Here is a 22,685-nt window from a genome sequence, read left to right on the forward strand (position 1 = left end):
AGAGATAATCCCTGCCCACATCTCCAAGGCCCATCCTTTTAGACTGTGAGCCCACTGTTGGGTAGGGACTGTCTCTATATGTTGCCAATTTGTACTTCCCAAGTGCCTAGTACAGTGCTCTGCACATAGTAAGCGCTCAATAAATATGATTGATGATGATGATGATGATGATGATGATCCTCTATCCGCTAGTAAACTCTCCCAAGTGCCGGTGAATTGTATTTATTGAGAGCTTACTGTCTGCAAAGCAACCAGTCAGTTGTTGCCAACTTGTATTCCCAAGTGCTTGGTACAGTGCAAGTGGATTTGAACCCATGACCTCTGACTCCAAAGCCCGGGCTCTTTCCACTGAGCCATGCTAAAATCTCTGGTCCACAAGGGCCTCAGAGTTTGAAGAGGATTGAATCCCCCCTTTACAGATGAGGAAACTGAGGCGCAGAGAAGTGACTTACCCAAAGTCACAAAAAAGGCAAGTGGCAGAGCTAGAATTAGAACTCAGGTCCAGGCTCTTGCCACTTTGCCACGCTGGAAACCAGCGAGTACCCAACAGGTGCTCAGTAAATGCCCGGGGGGCGGGGGGGGGGGGGGGGGGGGGGGGGCAAAACCACATCCCTTCATCAGGGGAAGAGCCTGCAGCTTATGTGAGTTTGAAGACTCCTAATCTGGAGATCCTATTCAGGTGAGCAGCCCAAGCTGGTCAGGAAGAGGGGGTGTGGCTTCTTAGAACATATTTATTTGCCCTCCTCTCTCTCTTACCTCCTGGCTTGCTGGGTGGGGGCTTAGGGAGGGGCAGCAGGGCTGGTCCTGGAGGGCTCTGGGGGCCTGGGCACCTCCCTACACGATGGGAGGTGTCTCCTGCTTTGGGCTTTTGGTGTTGGGCCTGCTCCAGTTTTTAGGAGGTAATTTGGGCTGCACGTTTGATCTTCAGATGTGACTGCCCTTGCCCCTGGGCTGGGAGGTGGGGTTGGGGGGAAACCTGGGAGAGCTGAAAGTGCTTCAGGGGGTGGGCTCAGGGGCTAGAGGCAGAAGGATCTGAGTAACACTAAGCCAGACCCTCCGAGGGTCTGCAGTCAGTATAGTCTGAGAAGTACGAGGCCGGGCCAACCTCTTGGAGGGACACCCCTGAATAGCCGTGGGCTTGTTCCGCTTTAGCCTGGACCACTCTCCCATCTTCCTAAGAGCCTGTGAGTGTGGCCGGGGCTAGCAAGCTTTTCTTACAGGAGAGCAGCTGTTAGGATCTTGTGACGGAAGCATCAGGGAGCCAACCCAGAGGCTTGTGTCCTCTAGCTGTCTGCTTCTCTGACCAGGGTGGGAAGGGAACTTCTCCCAGCTCAGAGGTAGAAGGATTGGATAGTGTGAGGCAGATCCCCATGTCCTACCCTACTGTATGGGACTCTGGAAAAAAAGTGTCCTATTGTGCCTTGCCCAAACCGCAGTCTCGCGGTTTCATCTAAATAGCCCCGGTGTTTGGTGGGTTTGTGTTTTGGAAGTAGGGATGGGTGGGTGGAAAGAGATTTCCAGGGCTTTGGGGGATGTTCTGGGGAGGAGAGGTTTTCAATGGCATTTTTTAAGCACTTACTCTGTGACAAGCCCTGCTTTGTGCACTGGAGTAGATACAAGTCAATTAGGTCCCCACTCCAGAGCCCTGGGCCAGAGCTTTGCATCAACACAGTCAACTAAAGTTGCTCAGGGGACGTGTATGCAGGGGTTTGTGAGCATGCACGTATGTATTTCTCAGGATGAACCCCTGAAGGCAGAACTCCTACATTCCTGTGAGCCCTATGGACACTGAGTGTGAGAAAGTGCTTCATGACTGCCAGAGACCCATAAACCTGCAACTGTCCTGCCTCTTCTGCCCAGAGTCGCTGCTGGGCAGGTTTTCCCAGGCCTCCCTGAGCACTGGATGGGTGGGCTGCGGCTGCTGCTCTCTGTCCGAGCAGCTGGGGGATTTAATTTGGGTCAGAACACCCAACTGTGGTTTTTGAGCAGCCGGGGCACGGCTGGGAAATGTGTGGTGGAGGCTCCCTGTGTTCCGACCTGCAGACCAGATGGCTGGATGAGCTGAGAGCCCCAAGATGGGGGAATTATAATAATAGTTGTAGTGTTTGAGTGCTTACTATATGCTAGGCACTGGGGAGGGGGCATATAAGCAAATGGGGTTGGACACAATCCTTGTCCTGTGTTATGCGCACAGTCTTAATCCCCATTTTATACGCGAGGTAACTGAGACGTAGAAAAGTGAAGTGACTTGTCCAATGTTACGCAATGGGCAAGTGGTGGAGCCAGAATTGGAACCCATGACTTCCTGAATCCCAGAACTGTGTGCTATCTGCTTGGCCATGTGATTTCCAACCCTGAATTTACTATTTATATTATTAGTATTTTTTGTAGCGTGGCTACAGTGGAAAGAACATGGGCTTTGGAGTCAGAGGTCATTTCTAGACTGTGAGCCCACTGTTGGGTAGGGACCATCTCTATATGTTGCCAACTTTTCCTTCCCAAGTGCTTAGAACAGTGCTCTGCACACAGTAAGTGCTCAATAAATATGATTGAATGAATGAATGGGTTCAAATCCTGGCTCTGCCACTTGTCAGCTGTGTGACTTTGGGCAAGTCACTTCTCTGTGCCTCAGTTCCCTCATCTGTAAAACGGGGATGAAGACTGTGAGCCCCCCGTGGGACAGCCTGATCACCTTGTAACCTCCCCAGCGCTTAGAACAGTGCTCTGCACATAGTAAGCGCTTAATAAATGCCATTATTATTATTGTATCAAGTGCTGGGGTAGATACAAGTCAATCATGTTGGACACAGTCTAGGAGGGAGGAAAGAGGGCCTGGGGCCCGCTGGAAAAGCTGAAGGTCTCTTGGGGGGAGACTGGGGGGTCTGTGGTGTTGGCACCCTGTGGGTGTTCTGGGACCAATGGATCTCACTGTGATTATAGCAGGTGTGGTGCTGGCAGAGCTGCTGACTGTGACCCCAACAAGAGAAGATGCCACCGGGCTCCTGGGAGACCCCACAGTCACTGGGACACTGGACCCCCGTGACTGGGACATCCCCGCTATCAACCACGGTGAGACTCTCCATGCTCCGATGTGGGAGGTGGGCTTCGTGTGCCCTCCCACAGGCTGCAGCCGATAGCCTGGGAAGGGGTGGGACAGAGAAAAGGGTCTCCATACTGTACTGAGGTCTTTGGAGAGAACAGTAGAGCTAGAAGATGCCATCCTTGCTGTGAAATGGGGGAGACGGCCACTAAAATTACAGAGAGGTGACTATGTGGCTCGGTAAATGCTTAAATAGTTGAGTATTTCCCTTTGTGATTATGGGATTTAAGCGTCACCAGTGTTCTAAGTAGATCCAAGTTATTCAGGTCAGACACGGTCCCTGTCCCACACTGGGCTCACAGCGGAAGTAAACAAGTGCTCTGGATGGCGGTGGGTGTGGAGGTAGTAATAGTTGGGAGAATAAGGCCTGGGGAGAAGATGTGGGCTGGGAGAGGGGAGGGAGCTTTCTGGAGTAGGTGGGATTTCAGATAAGCTTTGGAGATGAGAGATCACCTCTCTTGCATCTGTGCCGTTTTTTAGAAATCCGGACAGCGGGCTGACCTAATCTACTCCAAATCCATTCTGGCCTGCCGTGTCCACCACAGCTGAGGAAAGCAACCAGTAACGACCTCCTCCCTCCCCTCCTGCCCATCAATTACTCGTATTTATCAAGCCCTTACCAAGTGAAGACAGAGTCCCTGCTACCAAAATGCGCTGTGCTGGGTCAGGGAGAGATCAGCTGCAGCTGGGTGTCTTCATTGTATCCCCTCACCTCCGTGTTACTTCTCCGGGAACCATCCCCGGTTCTCTTCCACACCTCTGAGGAGACTCTATCCCTACCCTCGGTAGGGAAAGAGAAAAGTAGCGGCAGCATGAGGCCTCCATAAAACCCTAGGAAGATTGGGGGCTGCTCTAGTGGCAGCTGTGACTGCACGTGTGTCCTGCACTCTGAATCATGAGGAGCCTGAAATTCTGCTTCTCTAGCCACAGTACCCAGCTGAATTTCTTGTCTACCTTATCTACTTGCGAGCTATTGTTGCATCACTCCTTGTGTGCCTGCCTCCTTTCCCCTCTCCCATCTAATTTTCTTAGATTGTGAGCCTCCTGAGGGGCAGGGACCATGTCTATGTCTCATCTATGTGTTTTCCAGGTGCTTAGCACAGTGCTCTGCACTCAGTAAGTGCTTAATAAATGCTATTACTACTTCTCCTCCTTTGTTGACTCCCATGCCTATTGTCCCCACTAATCTATACCTTTAACTCTCTCCTTTAATCCCCTACCACCTGTCCATTACCCCATCTTGCCACCTCCTTCAACAACGTTGAGACCATCCCCTCTTATTTTTCTTGAGATCTCCAGCCTGCTTATGAAATCTACCCCTTGTACTTGGACCTCTCAGCACACCCCTGCTCACCTGAAAATCCTTGTACCTCTCTTCTTCCCTTCCTAGGTGCCATCTTCAATTTCTCTGTGTGTGTGTGTGTGTCTCTCTGTGTGTGTGTGTGTGTGTGTGTGTCTCTCTGTGTGTGTGTGTGTGTCTCTCTGTGTGTGTGTGTGTCTCTGTGTGTGTGTGTCTCTGTGTGTGTGTGTGTGTCTCTGTGTGTGTCTCTCTCTGTGTGTGTCTCTATCATCTCTACGCTGATGACACCCAGATCTACATCTCTGCCCCTGCTCTCTCTCCCCCTCTCTCCAGGCTCGCATCTCCTCCTGCCTTCAGGACATCTCCATCTGGATGTCTGCCCGCCACCTAAAGCTCAACATGTCGAAGACTGAACTCCTTGTCAACCCTCCCAAACCTTGCCTTCTCCCTGACTTTCCCATCTCTGTTGACGGCACTACCATCCTTCCCGTCTCACAAGCCCGCAACCTTGGTGTCATCCTCGACTCCACTCTCTCATTCACCCCTCACATCCAAGCCGTGACCAAAACCTGCCGATCTCAGCTCCACAACATTGCCAAGATCCGCCCTTTCCTCTCCATCCCAACCTCTACCCTGCTCATTCAAGCTCTCATCTCATCCTATCCCGTCTGGACTACTGCACCAGCCTTCTCTCTGATCTCCCATCCTCGTGTCTCTCTCCACTTCAATCCATACTTCATGCTGCTGCCCGGATTATCTTTGTCCAGAAACGCTCTGGGCATATCACTCCCCTCCTCAAAAATCTCCAGTGGCTACCAATCAATCTGCGCATCAGGCAGAAACTCCTCACCCTGGGCTTCAAGGCTGTCCATCCCCTCGCCCCCTCCTACCTCACCTCCCTTCTGTCCTTCTCCGGCCCAGCCCGCACCCTCCGCTCCTCCACCGCTGATCTCCTCACCGTACCTCGCTCTCGCCCGTCCCGCCATCGACCCCCGGCCCACGTCCTCCCCCGGGCCTGGAATGGCCTCCCTCTGCCCATCCGCCAAGCTAGCTCTCTTCCTCCCTTCAAGGCCCTGCTGAGAGCTCACCTCCTCCAGGAGGCCTTCCCAGACTGAGCCCCTTCCTTCCTCTCCCCCTCGTCCCCCTCTCCATCCCCCCCATCTTACCTCCTTCCCTTCCCTACAGCACCTGTATATATGTATATATGTTTATACATTTTTTTACTCTATTTTATTTGTACATATCTATTCTATTTATTTTATTTTGTTAGTATGTTTGTTTTTGTTCTCTGTCTCCCCCTTTTAGACTGTGAGCCCACTGTTGGGTAGGGACTGTCTCTATATGTTGCCAATTTGTACTTCCCAAGCGCTTAGTACAGTGCTCTGCACATAGTAAGCGCTCAATAAATACGTTTGTGTGTGTCTCTGTGTGTGTGTCTCTGTGTGTCTCTGTGTGTGTGTGTGTCTCTGTGTGTGTCTCTGTGTGTGTGTGTGTCTCTGTGTGTGTGTGTCTCTGTGTGTGTCTCTCTGTGTCTCTGTGTGTGTGTGTGTGTGTCTCTCTCTCTGTGTCTCTCTCTTTCTGTGTGTGTCTCTGTGTGTGTCTCTGTGTGTGTGTGTGTGTCTCTCTCTGTGTGTGTCTCTCTCTGTGTGTGTCTCTCTCTGTGTGTGTCTCTCTCTGTGTGTGTCTCTCTCTGTGTGTGTCTCTCTCTGTGTGTGTCTCTCTCTGTGTGTGTCTCTCTCTGTGTGTGTCTCTCTCTCTGTGTGTCTCTCTCTGTCTCTGTGTCTCTCTCTGTCTCTGTGTCTCTCTCTCTGTCTCTGTGTCTCTGTGTGTGTGTGTGTGTCTCTCTCTGTTGCTGTCTCTGTCTCTCTGTCTGTCTCTCTCTGTCTCTGTGTGTCTCTGTCCAACAGACTGAATTTGAGAGTTGAGAGGGAGGAGTTAGGGATCGTGCCAAGAGGGGAGGTGTCAAGCCCTGGAGGAGAAGTGGATCGGGAAGGGAAGATGAATTCAGCCCTAGATATTCTGAGCGTTAGATGCTTTGGGACACCCAGGTGGAAATGTCCTAGAACAAGAGGCAATTAGACCTGGAACCAAAGCTTGTATCTGGTCCCTAAAACGGTGAGCTGTGTGCAGAAGTCACCTAGACAGAGGCATGAGTGCCAGCTTACCGTGGGCTCTGCCAGTTGGTCAATCGGATTTATCAGCGTCGTCCTCTCCCCGTTAGAGGGAGGGCACAGGAACCCACGGGGACCGGCCACGGGGAAGTGGAAACTAGCAGGCGGGTGACGTTACCCTTGGGAAGGCGGCCAGTATAAGTGCTGCCTGCGTGAGGCCGCTTTCCTCTTTGGTGGTCGTCTAGCGCAGCGGGAGGAGGATGGAGGGTGGGCCTCAGTTGGTGACCCCTGACCCCCAGCCCGCCGCGAAGGAGCCGCACCGGGCGGGACGGCCATGGGACCCGGGTACAGGGACGCCTGCGCCGCTGTTATTAATAATAATGGCATTTATTAAGCGCTTACTATGTGCAAAGCACTGTTCTAAGCGCTGGGGGGATACAAGGTGATCAGGTTGTCCCACGGGGGGCTCCCAGTCTTCATCCCCCATTTTGCAGATGAGGGAACTGAGGCCCGGAGAAGTGAGGTGACCACCCAGCTGACAAGTGGCGGAGTCGGGATTTGAACCCACGACCTGTGACGCCCAAGCCCGGGCTCTTTCCACTGAGCCACGTTGCTTAAGCTGCGACTGCGCGGGGCGGCTCCTGCGGGTGGTGTGGTGACGGTCCAGAAAGTAGCCGGAATGGGGGCAGGGGTCGCCGCGGGTGAGGGGGGGAGAAAGCCCCGGGCCTTGGAGGAGGGGCGGCAGGCCGAACTTCCCGCTGCAGAAGAGCCCGGGCTTGGGAGTCCGAGGTCGTGAGTTTGAATCCCGCCCCCGCCATTGTCTGCTGTGGGACCTTGGGTAAGTCACTTCTCTGGGCCTCAGCTCCCTCATCTGTAAAATGGGGATGAAGACTGTAAGCCCCACGTGGGACAACCTTCTGAAATCGTAACTCCTCCAGGAGGCCTTCTCCCCTTCATCTCTAATCTCCCCGCTTCATATCCTTCAAAATACCTCTTTGATCCAGCCGTGTTGAATAATTCCTTAAATACTCACAACCGACTGTAGCACCTATCAGGAGGCCTTCCCAGACTGAGCCCCCTCCTTGCCCTCCCCACAGCACCTGTATATGTGTTTGTATGTATTTATTACTCTATTTACTTTATTTGTACATATTCTATTTATTTTATTTTGTTAATATGTTTTGTTCTCTGTCTCCCCCTTCTAGACTGTGAGCCCACTGTTGGTAGGGACCGTCTCTATATGTTGCCAACTTGGACTTCCCAAGTGCTTAGTCCAGTGCTCTGCACATAGTAAGCGCTCAAATACAATTGATGATGATGACCGTCTCTATATGTTGCCAACTTGGACTTCCCAAGCGCTTAGTCCAGTGCTCTGCACACAGTAAGCACTCAATAAATGCGATTGAATGAATCAAACGCTTACTGTGTGCAGAGCACTGGACTAAGCCCTTGGGAGTGTACAGTACAACAATAGACACATTTCTGGCCCACAGCAAGCTTAGAGTGTAGAGAGGGGGAGACAGACATTAATATAAATAAATTACATGGGTTTGGGAGAGTTGTCAGGCCTGCCCAGGTGGGAGCCAGGCCTGTACGCTAGACGGCCGCATCTTCCTGGCTCAGAGAGGGAGGAAGAGGAGGGGCAGATGAGAGCAGGGCATGCAGCAGGGCCTAGCTCACTTCTTTGGGAGATCAAGAGTCAGCCAGAAGCGGAAAACAGTGCTGATCCAAGTTCTGGGGGCTTCTGGACCTGAGGACCACCACTAGGAAGGGAGGAAAGTCCATTTTTCTCACTTCATTAATTTTTTTCCTTTGTAGTATTCAACCCTGAAGAGACCCCTGAGGGTGGCTTCTTGATTGAAGGTGACATCATCAAGACTGTGAGTGTTGAAGAGAAGGGAATCGTAGCTGTTTCAGAAGCTGATTCTGTCCGTGTGCCGGGCTGGGAGATTCTCTGGCCTGTAATTCCCAGGTCACTTGCAAAATACCTCTTAAAGGTCTTACATTAGTTAGAGATGGGCTAGTCCTTTGATGCAGCGCTCTTTGTAATGATGGGTTACATCCCCTGGCCACACATTCCTCAACTCTTCTGCACCTCAAGCTCCATTTAAAAAAAAAAAAAATGCTTCCTGTATTCGTTCAATTATTTATTGAGCGCTTACTGTGTGCAAAGCACTGTACTAAACACCGAGGTAGATAATCAGGTAGGACAGACTGTTCCATGGGAGGCTGTCTTAATCCCCATTTTACGGATGAGGTAACAGACACCAAGAATTGAGGTCACTTGCCCAAAGTCACACAGCAGACAGGTGTCGGAGATAGGATTCGAACTCAGATCCTCCGACTTCCAGACCTGTGTTCTAGAAGGTCTAGGCAGCTGCTAGCTGGTCTCCAGTCTGCCCTAAAACCTTCTATATCATCATCATCAATCGTATTTATTGAGCGCTTACTGTGTGCAGAGCACGGTACTAAGCGCTTGGGAAGTACAAGTTGGTAACATATATGCTCCCTATAAGATTTGAGTCCTCTAGATTAACATTATTTTATTATGTGCTTACTATGTGTCAAGCACTGGGATAGATACAAGTTAGATGGGTCACTGTTTATAAAAATCAATACTGGGGTTGGGGAATATCTCTAACCTCAGGAAAGAGCAGGATAAAGAATTCCCTGAGCCTCTTTGTGTTGTCTTTTTGTCCTTGAGTACATAATAATAATGATAATAGCATTCAGCACTTAAGTGCCAAAAACTAGAATAGATACAATTGGATTAGGCACAGCCCTACAGTCCTACATGGGTGTCATAAACTTAAGTGGAACTATTTAATACCTATTTTACAGATGAGTGACTAGCTCAAGACCACACAGCAAGCAGGTGTCTGGATTAGAACGCAACTCTCTAGATTTCCAAATCCATGCTCTTTCCTATAAACCACGTTGCTTCCCTAGATCTTACTAGGCAGCCACTACTGGCTCCCTAGCTGAATCTGCTGATGTATTTGAAGGATCTTTTATTATTCAATTCTGTCTTCCTAACTTCCTGTTGGCATTTGATCTTCCTGGTTTTATGGGTTCCCTGCCCTCTGCACTTGGGCAGCCTTATCCCCTTCCTTAGAGGATGGATTCTGTTTTCCCCCTGATCTATTACTCTGTTCTTGAGGGGGTCTATGCTACCTGTGGGTGGCTTGTTTGCTCTCTGGCATTTCCCCTGCTTTTTAAATCAAATTTAAGGGCTTAATATGTGTCAGATGCTATTTAAGTGCTGGGGTAGATACAGGGCAATCAGGTTGGACACAGTACCTGTCCCACGTGGACTCAGTCTTAATCCCCGTTTTACAGATGAGGTAACTGAGGTACAGGAAAGTGAAGTGACTTGCCCAAGGTCACACAGAACACAAGTGGCAGAGCTGGGACTAGAACCCAGGTCCTTCTGACTCCCAGTCGTAGTGTTTCTTCTCTGGGTACCTTGGGCATTATCTGTGGATTATAGTCTTTTAAACCTCTTCTTTCCATCACTTTCCTACCTAAATTGTAAAGCCAGGCAAATTCAGGAATTTTTGAGGCCTCCTCACCCAGCTTGGCCCTTGCTGTGGGGCAGAGGGTGAATTTCAGGGAATGAGTTTCCACGCTTTCCCGTCCCAGGGTTTCTACCAGCCTTGCAGGACTTCTGCAAGCAGAGAGAGGTTTCTGGGGCCCCTCTCCAGGGAAAGGCCCAGAATGGCCTCAAGCGTGACTCCTGTTCCAAAACCAGCCCTGGACCAAGAACTGGGCTTCCTTCCCTTTTTTTTTCCCCCCAGGCTGGTGTCAGATAGACAGTAAGGTGATCTGGGGAGGGTATGAAATAGTGTGGCTGACTTTCTCGCTTGGCAAAATGTGCGGGTGGAGAAAGAGTGGAATCATGGGGCTCTATGGGCCACCCACCAACTCCGCTTCCCCGACCCGAGGGCGCGGAGCACTATCCCTCTTCTCCTGGCTGTCTGCTCCACCTCTCTGTTCCCCTCCACTCCTTTCTCTTTTTCCCCAGCCCTGGCTATGCTCAGGTAGGTCTCTGGGCTGTAGGAGCCAGCCCTCTGAGGGCTGGTAGCCACCTGACAGGTGTCTGCTTAGGATAAAAGTAGACTGTGAGCCCACTGTTGGGTAGGGACCATCTCTATAGGTTGCCAACTTGTACTTCCCAAGCGCTTAGTACAGTGCTCTGCACACAGTAAGCGCTCAAATGCAGTTGATTGATAAATACCTGGCTTAGTGACCAGACCAGAGGGCCTGGGGATCCCATTCCTGGTCTGCCTTGTTCTCATTCCCCTCTCCACTCTTGCGCAGAGCCCTTTCCGGATGTATTCTGCCTTCAGCTCCAAGTGGCCAGTGAAAGATGGGATGGTGCAGATTCCCTACCGCCTGTCCAGCAAGTATGGTGAGTGAGGGTCTTCCAGGAGGAAGGAGTAGGGGATCTTGGGAGTACTTTGGCTTTTTTTCTCTTAAAGTAGTTTTCTCATAAAAAATACTTAAGTGGTATTTAGGCACTTTACTCTGTGCCGGGGATTGTACCAACTAAGCACTGGGGTAGATACAAGCTAATCAGGTTGGATCCAGTCCATGTTCCCCACGGGGCTCAGTCTTAATCCCCATTTTACAGACGAAGTAACTGAGGCACAGAGAACTGAAGTGACTTGCCCAGGTCACACTGCTGACAAGTACTAGAGCCAGGATCAGATTCCAAGTCTTCCTTTCTGATTCCCAGGCCCGTGCTGTGTCCATGAGTCCATGCTGCTTCTCGGCAGCTTTCTGTAACTTTAGGCAGATCATTTAACCAATTTGTCTGTTTCCTCATCTGTTAAATGGAATTAATCCCAGAGAAGCAGCGTGGCTCGGTGGAAAGAGCGCGAGCTTGGGAGTCAGAGGTCGTGGGTTCTAATCCCCACTCCGCCGCTTGTCTGCTGTGTGACTTTGGGCAAGTCACTTAACTTCTCTGGACCTCAGTTACTCATCTGGAAAATGGGGGTTAAGACTGTGAGCCCCATGTGGGACAACCTGCTTACCTTGTATCTCCCCCAGCGCTTAGAATAGTGCTTGGCACATAGTAAGTGCTTAACAAATACCAAAATTATTATTATTATCCCTACCCCTAAGGAAGGGGGAAAAATGAGAGAATTGCCATGAAAGCATTTGGGGAAAATAAAGGACCATGCACATTGATGTTGTGATCTATGTGGGTAGGGTAGCATCTGTCTTTCCTCACGCAAGTCTGGTGGCCACCTCTCCAGATGTTTTTGCCTTGCTTGGCGTCGCTGTCCCTAGTCTGCTTAAGCCCACAACTCTTCCAGCCCCGGGTTTCTGTGCAAGCAGAGAGAGGTTTCCGGGGCTCCTTGCAGGGGAAAAGTCCCAGCATGGCCTCAAGCAGGACTCCCAGGGCAAAGAACTGGGTTCCTTCCACTTTAGCCCCAGGCTGGCAGCGGTTGGGGTCAGACTGAGGACCTCACCCTCAGCTGGTAGCATTTCAGGGCATGCAGTGGTCTGGGGAGGGCATGGAGTTGGCACGTTGAGGGCTTTCTCACTTGGCATCATCGGCAGGTGGGGAGGTGGTGAAAGGGCTCCTTGGGGCATTCTCCAGGCATGGCTCTCCCAAAACCTCTCCCCTCCCACCCCCTCTCAGACCAGTCCCAGCGGGCTGTCATCCTGGAGGCCTTCACCGACTTCGAGCAGTTGACTTGCGTTAGATTTGTTTCACACACGAATGAGAATGACTTTGTCTCCATCACACCCCTGGCTGGGTAAGTACCACCCAACAAACTGTCTGGATAGATGTGCTTCCCTTCTCTCCTGGTACCCATTCCCCCTTCCCACCCAACACACACGACCGCTTTCCTCTAGGGGAGGGTCTGCCTCAGAATGGGAGTGACCGGCTGCTCTGTCGGGAACTCCTTGCCAGGAGGCCAGCGGGTTTGTGAGCCCACTGTTGGGTAGGAACTGTCTCAATATGTTGCCAACTTGTACTTTCCAAGTGCTTAGTACAGTGCTCTGTACACAGTAAGCGCTCAATAAATACGATTGATGATGATGATGTGTCATCCACTGGTCTGCCCGGGGCCCTAGTCATGTCAGGAGGTTGTATGTTCATTCATTCATTCAATTGTATTTATTGAGCGCTTACTGTGCAGAGCACTGTACTAAGCTCTTGGAAAGTACAAGTTGGCAACATATAGAGACGGTCCCTTACCCAACAGCAGGCTCACAGTCTAGAAGATGTGTTTATGTAGTGGGACACCTGGTAGATGGGAGCCAGATAGCTCCAGTAGAGCTTCTGGGGCACCAGGCTCCATTCATTCATTCAATCGTATTTATTGAGCGCTTACTGTGTGCAGAGCACTTGGGAAGTCCAAGTTGGCAACATATAGAGACGGTCCCTACCCAACAGTGGGCTGGGAAGAGGAAGGAGATGCTGCTGGCCGTATGTGTGTGTCCGTCCTCCCCAAGATGGGGAGCAAACGGGGCCCACCTACCTCGTCCCAGCTGGGCTGGAGGTGGGCTCTGAGGGCAGGGGCCTGGCCTGCTGACCGTCTGATTCCCCCTTCCCCATATGCCACAGGTGCTTCTCCAGCGTGGGGCGCAGTGGGGGCATGCAGGTGGTCTCCTTGGCTCCGCTGTGCCTCCAGAGGGGTAAGGGCATCGTACTGCACGAGCTTATGCACGTGATGGGCTTCTGGCACGAACACTCGCGGGCCGACCGGGATCGCTACATCGACATCTCCTGGCGTGAGATCATGCCGGGTGAGTCTGGTCTGTTGCTACCGGTCCCCTTCCAGGCTGCCTCTTCCTCCACTCCTCACCCTTGGCAGTAATAGCCTCAATGGGCTCAGACTTCCCTTACAGAGAATGCTAGATTTGGGGGGTGGGGAGGGGCTTGCTCAACCCCGACACGCTCTTAAGCGGTTGCCTCAGTTTCTCCAACTGTAAAGATCCCAGGCTGGGAGGGGTGGCAAGAGCGGAGGGAGAGAGATGACCCTCTGGGTCCATCTGCGTCTCCCCAACGTTGTCTTTCAGGCTTTGAGATCAACTTTGTCAAATCTCAGAGCAGCAATATGGTGGTGGCCTATGACTACTCATCTGTGATGCACTATGGGAGGTGAGAACCGTCCCGGCTCTGCACTCTTTCCCTAGGTCCCCAAAGCCCCGTCACATAGACTGCCATGTTCACTCCAATAACTGCTTCCACCTCCTAATCCCTCTTCTCCCCCCGATGTTTGAAGTGGAAATCAAAACTTTGTTTCTGCAGTCCGCGACACCAGGGTAGAGAGGGGAGTTGGGCGCAGGTAACCGGATTTTCTTTAACAAGTGCCTGTTTGAGGAGGGGTAGGGTCAGTGCTCCTCAGATGAGTGAACTCCAGGGCAGCAGGAGAGGGATCCAGTCTCAGGCTCTTGGGTAAGAAGAGAAAAAGGGTGCCTCCTTTTTTCTGGTATTAAAACCAGTGCTGACAAGCGGGACAAACTAGGTGCGTCAATGTGGTACCTTTGATTTTTGTCCTCCCGGTATTCCTCTGAGGCCACTGTTGTTGTCCCCATTCTTCAGATGAGAAAAGTGAGTCCCAGAGAGGTTAACCCACTTGCCTGAGGGCACCTGGCAGAAGAGGGGCTGAACTGGGACTAGAAGCCTGGTTCCAAGGCCTTACGTGCCACCCGCTGGATGGGGCCACCTCTCGCTGTCTACAGCTGGCCCAGCTTGGGTGCTGCTCCTGGGCAGCCCCCACCCAGAACCCTCTCTCCCCTCTCCACCCCCCAGGTTCGCCTTCAGCGCCAGGGGCCTGCCCACCATCACGCCTCTGGCAGGATCTGAGGTCTCCATCGGTCAGCGGCGGTACCTGAGCAGCTCCGACATCGCCAGAATCAACCAGCTGTACTCCTGCAGCCGGACCGGGTTGGAAGTGGCTGGTAGGAGGAGGGTGGGGGAAAAAAGCAGTCGGTTTGGGGAGGGCAGGGGGACGGCTGCGGAGCCCCTCTGTCCCCCTCCCAACCGCCATCTTATCCGTTCTGCTTAGGAAACCAGCACAACGGCATCAGAAGGCCCAGGGGGCCGAGGGCTATGGACGCTGCTCTGCGTGAGATGGGGAGGGCCCCTGCAGAGCCCACCACGATGGGAGCTGCTGCTGACAATAGACTGAGCCCCTCTGGGCCAGGGGCGGAGTCTGTGGCTGACAGAACCGGGGAGGGTCCTAGGGAGGAAGGGTCCACCCGGCTCCCTGCCCTGGAGAGCTCGGTGGCAGAGGCAGTAGCCTCCCACCCTGTCGCACCGGGCTCCTCCCCTGCTGCCGCCTCGCCCATCAACTTTAGCTCTGAGCAGGCTCTTGGGCTTCTGCCCCTGGGAACAAAGGGGGTGGAGACTGGTCAGTCCTGGACCTCTGCCCCAGGGGTGGGGACGCTCAGAAAGGATGAAAACAGGAGGCCCTCCCTGTCCCACCCTTCTCCAACAGAAACCACATCCCAAAGGGTCTCTCCTCTTAGTACCCTGGAAGAGGACCAAGATGGCCTCCTGGTTGCCAGCTTGACCCTACCAGAGGGAGCGGAGGCCGTCTATACTGTAACCCCCAGCCTGTCCCCTGAGGGTACTGGGAGCGGAGGCCCCCACACTCCAGCGGGAGGGGCCCAGGCAAGACCCAGGGCCTGGGGAGAGACCCAGGGACCTCCGCACCCCATCTCTCCTAGGTGGGAGACTCAAGTTAATCTAGGGACAGCAGCCACTCCGCTGACCTCAGGACCAAAGCTGCCCCTTAGGGGGTTGGGGGTGGTCCTGGGACCCCTCCAGCCCAAAGCTCCAGGTTCAGAAGATAGCCCTCCACCTCACCCAGCAGCCCCAGTCCTCCTTCCTGGTCCTCTTAGCGGAGTCCCTGCCCTTGCGGAGACAGAGTCCAGCTGCTCAGGGATGCCCCCCGTAGCCGGGACACTGGGCCCGGACAGTCTGGGAGGGGTGGGGCCTACCGGATCCCAAGGAATGGAAATGGGAGGGAGGCTCTGGGCCTTCCTCTGGGGAAGAGAGGCTCCTTCCAAGGCTAGGGTCTCTGAGACCCCAGCCCCACAGACTGAGGCCGTACAGAGCAGCGGACTTGTGCCCGTGGGGCCATCGACTCTGTGGCCCAAAGCTTCTTCCAGGCAGAAGGAAGAGTCGATCATTCAGCTGGCTAGCGGGGCCACTTCTGCCCTGTCGAGGGTTGCTGCCGGGGGAGCAACAAGCCCTTTCAGGGAGACGTGGGCCACCCCATCGGGCCTTTCCACGGCAGCCGCAGGGAGCCCGGCCTTGCTGCCGGCCCCTCAGGCCAGAGACGTAAGCCGTTTCGGCCCAGGTCCGGGCCAAACGGCTCCTCCAGCTCTAGAGGGCAGAGGCCTGAGGGCTGTGAGCAGCTGGTTGGCACGTGCTCTGGCCCCACCCGTGGCCCGGGAGTCCCAGGCGGAACCCGTTCCTTCATCGGGAATTACGGTTTCCAGTCTCGACCCCAGACTTCCGTTCCCAGTGGCTTCCCCCAGCGTGGGGGTCGGGAAGCCGCGGACTAGCGGGGGCCCAGCCAAGCTGAAGGTAGAGCGAGGCAGAGCAGAGGTCAAGCATCTTCCCCAGGCCCCCGCCGCCTCCGGCCAAGAGCTCAGGCTTTTCCTGGGGCCCAGAACCCAGAGGCAAGGCCGCCCGGCCGCTGCCACTCCCTCAGAGGCCCCTGCCAGGGGAAGCCGGCTCCCTCACCCTATAGGGCCAGCCCCAGAAGGGGATTCAAGCCAGTTTGGTGGAGGAGGCCGAGGTCCAGCCCCCCAGCTCCTTCATGCTGGGGCTAGCCCACCCCTGGGTGCCGTGCCTCCAGCACGGGGCGGAGGCCTGCTGGGACCATCTGCTGCCAAAGCCCAGGATACTGAGCAAGGGGCAGGGGGAACCCCAGGGTTCTGGGAAAAGGGACTGACTTCCCCATTGACCCCAGGCATCCCACCAGCCCCCTGTGCCACCAACCCTCCAACCCTCTTCCCCTACTCCCCCACACCCTCCATCCTCCCGGAAACCCTACCCCTCACTATGGCAGCTGAGTCGGCCCAGGTTGCTTCTGCTTCTACAGGAGTCTCAGGGCAAAGCCAACAACCAGCAGTTGTGCTCCCACTCTTCCGGGGAGGGGAGGCTCCGCCGGGGCCGGGTCCCCAGGGATGGAGAACTGCTCTGCCTAGGGGTGCAGGAGTGTCCCGGAGGGCCTTAAGGGGAAGCCTAGCTGAGCAGCAGCGGGCCTTGGAGGCTGCTGAGCCTCGGACCTTCTGGGTGAGCTCCACACAGCCAGGCAGGAGGAGCAATCCCCTCCAGATAGAAGCCAGACTCAGGAATGCAGTTGATGCCCCGAAACCTCCCCTTGGGGCTCCCTGGCAGTGCCCTCCCGCAACAGGATGCCTGAACACCCCTCTGCACGGACAAGCTGGGCATCCAACCTCCACAGAGACCGTGGCTGCTGGACCTCCGGGACAGATGTCTCTGTCGCAGCTGCCCCCGAGGTCTGAGAGACCTAAGCCCCTAGGAGTCTCTCCAACAGCTTCCCTGTGCCCAGCTAGGCTCTGCCCCCCTCTCTTGGGGTCCCCACCCAGAGGGGACTGGTTCTGTGACTTCGAGATCGATTTGTGTGGCTGGCTGCAGAGCGGGGCGGCAGATTCCAACTGGACACGCACCCGGCATGGGCCCGGCTTAGCCCGGGAAGATGGCCTTTCTGTAGCAGCCCCCTGCACCTTCCCCACAGGTAAGCAGGTTCTTTCCCTCTTGGACACTGGTTTTTGGCATCCCCTGGTGCCACCATGCCCTCACCAGGACAGTGAGCTCTTCCTCTAGACTGTAGGCTCGTTGTGTGCAGGGAATGTCTGTAACGTTACTATATTGTACTCTCCCAAGCAGGGTATGGTACTCTGCACACAGTAAGTGCTCAATAAATTTAATTGACTGACTTCCTGGGACGCGCATCTGGAAGAGATCTAAAAATTGCAATCGGTCAATTGCATTTTAATCGAGTGCTTACCATGCGCAGAGCCCGCCTACGAGGGCTGTTGGGCCTTTGGGTCCACCGACCCCTTGGCTCACAGGGGCTCGGCTCCCAGCCCGCAGGGAGGCCTAGGAGTCCATCTGCAGGGGATATTCTAGTTCAGATCCACAGCTTGGTCACTAGTGGAGAGATCTAGGTGGCGAGGAGGGTCAAGGCAAACCATGGAGCCAACGAGGTTTCAGATATCCTTAGCTCTCTCAAAACTGATAAAGTAGAGCTGCTATGTCTTTTATCCTCCTTGTCCCCCAGACCGTGGGGTCTTTCAGGTGAGTGACAGTGGCTCTCCCAAGGGGCCCGCAAGATTTGGGGAAGGCCCAGTGGCTTCACCAACCTGGGCCTCGGCTGGGGCTGAGCCAGTCTGCAGACCTCAGGGCTGGGTGTTTATTCATCTCAGTCCAGCAGTAGAATGCTCCCTGAGAGCTCATAATAGTAATAATAATAATAGCATTTATTAAGTGCTTACTATGTGCAAAGCACTGTTCTAAGCGCTGGAGCGGTTACAAGGTGACCTGGTTGTCCCACGGGGGGCTCACAGCCTTAATCCCCATTTTACAGATGAGGTCACTGAGGCCCAGAGAAGTGACTCGCCCAAAGTCACACAGCTGACAATTGGCGGAGCTGGGATTTGAACCCATAACCTCTGACTCCAAAGCCCGTGCTTTTTCCACTGAGGCATGCTGCATGCCGAGCTCGGTATCGTGGCTCCTGCTGAGGCCTTACGAGCTCGATTTCTCCGGGCAGCCTTCCTGGGGGAGGAAAGATGGGGACGAGGCAGCTGACAGTCTCTGGTTCTGCGATCTCCTTCCCCTCTCCCCCCACCATGGCAGGACACCACCTCTCCCTGAGGAACCCGGCTCCAGAGCGAAGAGCGGTCCGCCACGCTGCCCTGGTCAGTCCCCTCCTCTCTGGTGCCAAGTGGATCCGGTTCTGGCACGGTCCCCTGTGCCCCGACGTGGGTAGGTGTCTTTCAGAGTGGGACTTTGGAGCTGAAACAAACTGATTTTTAGAAGGGCAGCTTAAAATCGCGCGTTGGCTTTTGGCCTGATGGATTGAGTTAATTTGATAGCTAAAATCCCAACTGAGGGTCTAACCAGGTGGTGTTCTTTCTCTTGCTATCCTTTTCTTATTTGTTAAGCACTGTTCTAGCACTTAGGCTAAGAGAGCCTGAAAAGTTGTCCAATGAATTGATCATTGTTTATATATTACTACTTATATTAAAGTCTAGACTTCAGACATTAACATTTAGACACGTTTAGAGAAGCAGTGTGGCTCACTGGAAAGAGCCCGGGCTTGGGAGTCAGAGGTCATGGGTTCTAATCCCCCTCCCCGCCTTACCTCCTTCCCCTCCCCACAGCACGTGTGTGTGTGTGTGTGTGTGTGTGTGTGTTTGTACGTATTTATTACTCTATTTTATTTGTACATATTTATTCTATTATTGTGTTTACACATTTTGTCTTGTCTGTCTCCCCCTTCTAGATTGTAAGCCCACTGTTGGGTAGGGACCTTCTCTATATATTGCCAACTTGTACTTCCCAAGCACTTAGTACAGTACTCTGCACACAGTAAGCGCCCAATAAATACGATTGAATGAATGAATGAGGCGGAGGTAGGCGTGACCCTGGTGGCTCTGGGGATCCGGCTTTGGTGTTAGCGGCTGGCTTGAGGTGAAAGTTGGGGAAAATAAGTCCTGTAGGGGCTCTCCCCGCATGCTCGGTTCTCCCCACTCTCTTAAGTGAGGGCCATGAGCCTGGCTCCCCGTCCTGCTCTTCAGGGCTGTAGTCCCTCTGAGGAAGATCTCCCTGCCTATTCGACACGACAGCTAGTGTGGGCTTGGGGAGGGAGGGATGGAGGGAAGGAGGTATTGAGACCCAAGGCTGCAGCGTGAGCCTGGGGGTGAGTGGAGCAGGCGTCCACAGCCTGCTCTCCCTGCAGAACCCACCGCTTCTCACCCGTTCTCCGGGCTCGGCCTCTTTTCTTCCCAGGCACCATTAACCTGTACCTCCGCTTTAAATCGCTCCCTGGCTGGCACCCGCTCTGGACCAGCGCGGGATGTGGCAGCTTGTCCTGGAATTGGGTGGAAGTGGAGCTGCTGGCCTCTCGGAAGATTCAGGTGAGACCCTCCCCCTGATGGGTGGGTAGGTGGCCTGCGTTCAGCGCTGCTCACTGGCCTCCCCAGATGAGGCAGGGGCCTCTAAAGGCCAGGGTGCCTGGCAAGAGATCAGACATTGAGGCTTCGGGCTGGAGCTGGGATAAGATCAAACCTGGACGGAGTTTATCCATCCTCTGTTCCCTGCTTTGTCCCTCCCCCTTTTTCTGAGTTGAGGGGGAAGGGAATCCCTTCTTAATAATAACTATATTATTTGTGTGCTTATGTGTCAAGGACCGTTCTAAGCACTGGCTTGATACACGGTGATCAGGTTGTCCCTCGTGGGGCCTACAGTCTTAATTCCCATTTTACAGATGAGGTAACAGGCACAGAGAGGTTAAGTGACTTACCCGAGGTCACACAGCAGACAAGCGGCAGAGCTAGCATTAGAACCCACATCTTGTAATAATAATAATGATAGCATTTATTATGTGCTTACTATGTGCAAAGCACTGTTCTGAGCACTGGGTTGATACAAGGTGATCAGGTTGTCCCACATGGGGCCTACAGTTTTAATTCCCATTTTACAGATGAGGTAACAGGCACAGAGAGGTTGTGACTTACCCGAGGTCACACAGCAGACAAGCGGCAGAGCTAGCATTAGAACCCATGTCCTGTAATAATAATAATAATAATAATAGCATTTATTAAGCGCTTACTATGTGCAAAGCACTGTTCTAAGCGCTGGGTTAATACAAGGTGATCAGGTTGTCCCACATGGGGCCTACAGTCTTAATTCCCACTTTACAGATGAGGTAACAGGCACAGAGAGGTTTAAGTGACTTACCCGAGGTCACACAGCAGACAAGTGGCGGAGCTGGCATTAGAACCTGCGTCCTTCGACTTCCAAGCCCGGGCTCCTGCCACTAGGCCTTGCTGCTTCTCAACTTAGAGGCCTCAGGGCTCTCTCTGATATGCCTGGCAGAGCAGGGTGGGGTCTTCCTGCTCTTCTCTCCCCTCACCCTCACACATGGCTTCTCTTGCAGGTGATGGTGGAAGGGGTCTTAGGCCCAGAAGAGGGTGCCAGCTTAGCCATCGACAACCTGTCTATCTGTGGCTACCACTGATCAGAGGATGGCAAAAAGCCAACAGCTTCCTGAATGTCTTGTAACGTCCCAAATAAACAATTGGATAGAGTGAGCTACCATGGGTCAGTGTGGAAGTATCTGTTTAATGCTTGGGGGGAAAGCTTTCTCACTCTGGGCATAGTGGATAGGGAGCGGGGGAAGACAGGTGGAGGGAGTATTGTGGGGGGGGGGGGGATGGCTGCTTTGAGGGAGAGGGGCCAGGGGCACAGGTGCCTGCGAGTCTTCACAGGTGGCCACTGCCCTTTTCCTGAGAGAATGTCCATCTTCCCTCTTCTCCTAGAGCGCTCTTGGCTACTTCCTTGAGTGGAGGAAAAATGCCCATCTGGGACTGCCCCTCTGTCTGGCCTTTCTTTTGCAGCACCACTGCTGGGATGTAGGCTGGCAGCCGCCTTCCCCCCACTTCTTTCCTTTCCTACGTTTGGCTCATTCATTCATTCAATCATATTTATTGAATGCTTACTGTGTTCAGAGCACTGTACTAAGTGCTTGGGAAGGGGACAGGGTGGAGAGGGGCCCGTGTTCAGCAGGAGGCTTCCTCCCCAATGGGGTGCATAAGTGTCCCTCCCAGCTTGGAGGATTGGTATCTGAAAGGGATGCCCCGATAGGACCTGGGACTATAAATAGGCAGCTTGGATAATCTCATTTTTGGGCCACAGGAAGCATGAGAGAGTTCAGTAACGAGGCCCAGTTTGTCTGGCTCTCTGGAGGGCCCCATCCTTTAGTTCCCAGCCAGACAGGCCAGAGCTTCGCTCCCGGCCCTACCCGCAATGTCATTCTCCCCTTCTGTACTCTGCCCACAGGGAGTCACCTCTTGCGTGACCTCTTTTTCCCCCCTCCCTCTCCACCTGGCAGCTCCCTCACCATTAACTTTGACGCTGGCCATGCCCTGTGCTGGGCACTGGGGAAGGACAAGGACAGTGGCCCAGCTGAAGGGGCCCACAGGGGCCTCAGTCTGAAACCAGGATGGGCACAGCAGGCCAATAGGCCGGGTTGCTTTCCTGCTTCCCTCGGACACCTCAAACTTAATCCATCCAAAACAGAACTCCTTATCTTCCCACTGAAACCCTGTCCTTCCGTTCACTTTCAGCAGTGCCATCGTCCTCCCTGTCTCACCAGCCCGTAATCTTGTTCTCCTCAACCCATCTCTTTCAGTTAACCCCCATATTCAATCTGTCACTGAATCTTGACAGTTCAAACTTCATAATACTGCTAACTTCTGCCCTTTCCTCTCCATTAATTAATTAATGATGGCATTTATTAAGCACTTACTATGTGCTAAGCACTGGGGAGGTTACAAGGTGATAGGGTTGTCCCACGGCGGGGGGGGGGGGCTCATAGTCTTAATCCCCATTTTACAGATGAGGTTACTGAGGCCCAGTGAAGTGACTTGCCCAAAGTCACCCAGCTGACTATTGGCAGAGCTGAGATTTGAACCCATGACCTCTGGCTCTTTCCATTGAGCCACGCTGCTTCTCTAATTCTCCAAACCGCTTCCATGCTAATCCAAATGCTTATCTTATACTGCCTTGATTACTGTTTCAACTTCCTTGCTGACCTCCCTGCCTCCCATCTCTGACTCCAGTCCGTGCTTCATTCTGCTGCTCGGATCATTTTTTCAACAAAAATGTTTGGTCTGTGTTTTTTGTTTTTGTTTTCCCCCCACTTCTCAAGCACCTCCAATAGTTTTCCATCCATGTTTCCGTTAAAACGAACTTCTTACCATCTACTTTAAAGCGCTCAATCATTTTGGCCCTTACTGCTTTCCTACTTGAGTCCAGCCTGAATACATCACTCCTCTAATGCCAGCCTATTGGCGGTACCTTCATCTTGCCAACCTCTCGCCCACATCCTGCCTCTGGTCTGGAATGACCTCCCTCTTCATATCTGATAATCACTCTTCCTCC

General features: G+C 53.3%; 1 protein-coding gene across 1 annotated transcript; it reads left to right on the forward strand.

Annotated features, from left to right (window-relative positions):
• The first annotated feature begins 821 nt into the window (after positions 1 to 821).
• Positions 822 to 20,816, forward strand: ASTL (astacin like metalloendopeptidase). The gene is made up of 12 exons (XM_038759507.1): positions 822 to 899; positions 2,941 to 3,069; positions 8,330 to 8,391; positions 10,832 to 10,922; positions 12,162 to 12,279; positions 13,095 to 13,276; positions 13,550 to 13,631; positions 14,286 to 14,434; positions 14,542 to 17,250; positions 18,375 to 18,503; positions 19,530 to 19,657; positions 20,680 to 20,816. The coding sequence occupies exons 1-12, from the start codon at positions 842 to 844 to the stop codon at positions 20,758 to 20,760; spliced, it is 3,918 nt and encodes a 1,305-aa protein (XP_038615435.1). The 5' UTR covers positions 822 to 841; the 3' UTR covers positions 20,761 to 20,816.
• The last annotated feature ends 1,869 nt before the right edge of the window (positions 20,817 to 22,685 follow it).

The sequence above is a fragment of the Tachyglossus aculeatus genome, chromosome 17 (assembly GCF_015852505.1).
Source record: "Tachyglossus aculeatus isolate mTacAcu1 chromosome 17, mTacAcu1.pri, whole genome shotgun sequence".
In the NCBI taxonomy this organism is placed as follows: domain Eukaryota; kingdom Metazoa; phylum Chordata; class Mammalia; order Monotremata; family Tachyglossidae; genus Tachyglossus; species Tachyglossus aculeatus.

Bases quoted from the DNA above. Each gene is read 5' to 3' on its own strand.
- ASTL (XM_038759507.1), top strand. From the start codon at position 842: ATGGGAGGTGTCTCCTGCTTTGGGCTTTTGGTGTTGGGCCTGCTCCAG. The intron at 18,504-19,529 runs GTAGGTGTCTTT...TTTTCTTCCCAG, and splicing joins TCCCCTGTGCCCCGACGTGG to GCACCATTAACCTGTACCTC. The intron at 19,658-20,679 runs GTGAGACCCTCC...CTTCTCTTGCAG, and splicing joins TGGCCTCTCGGAAGATTCAG to GTGATGGTGGAAGGGGTCTT.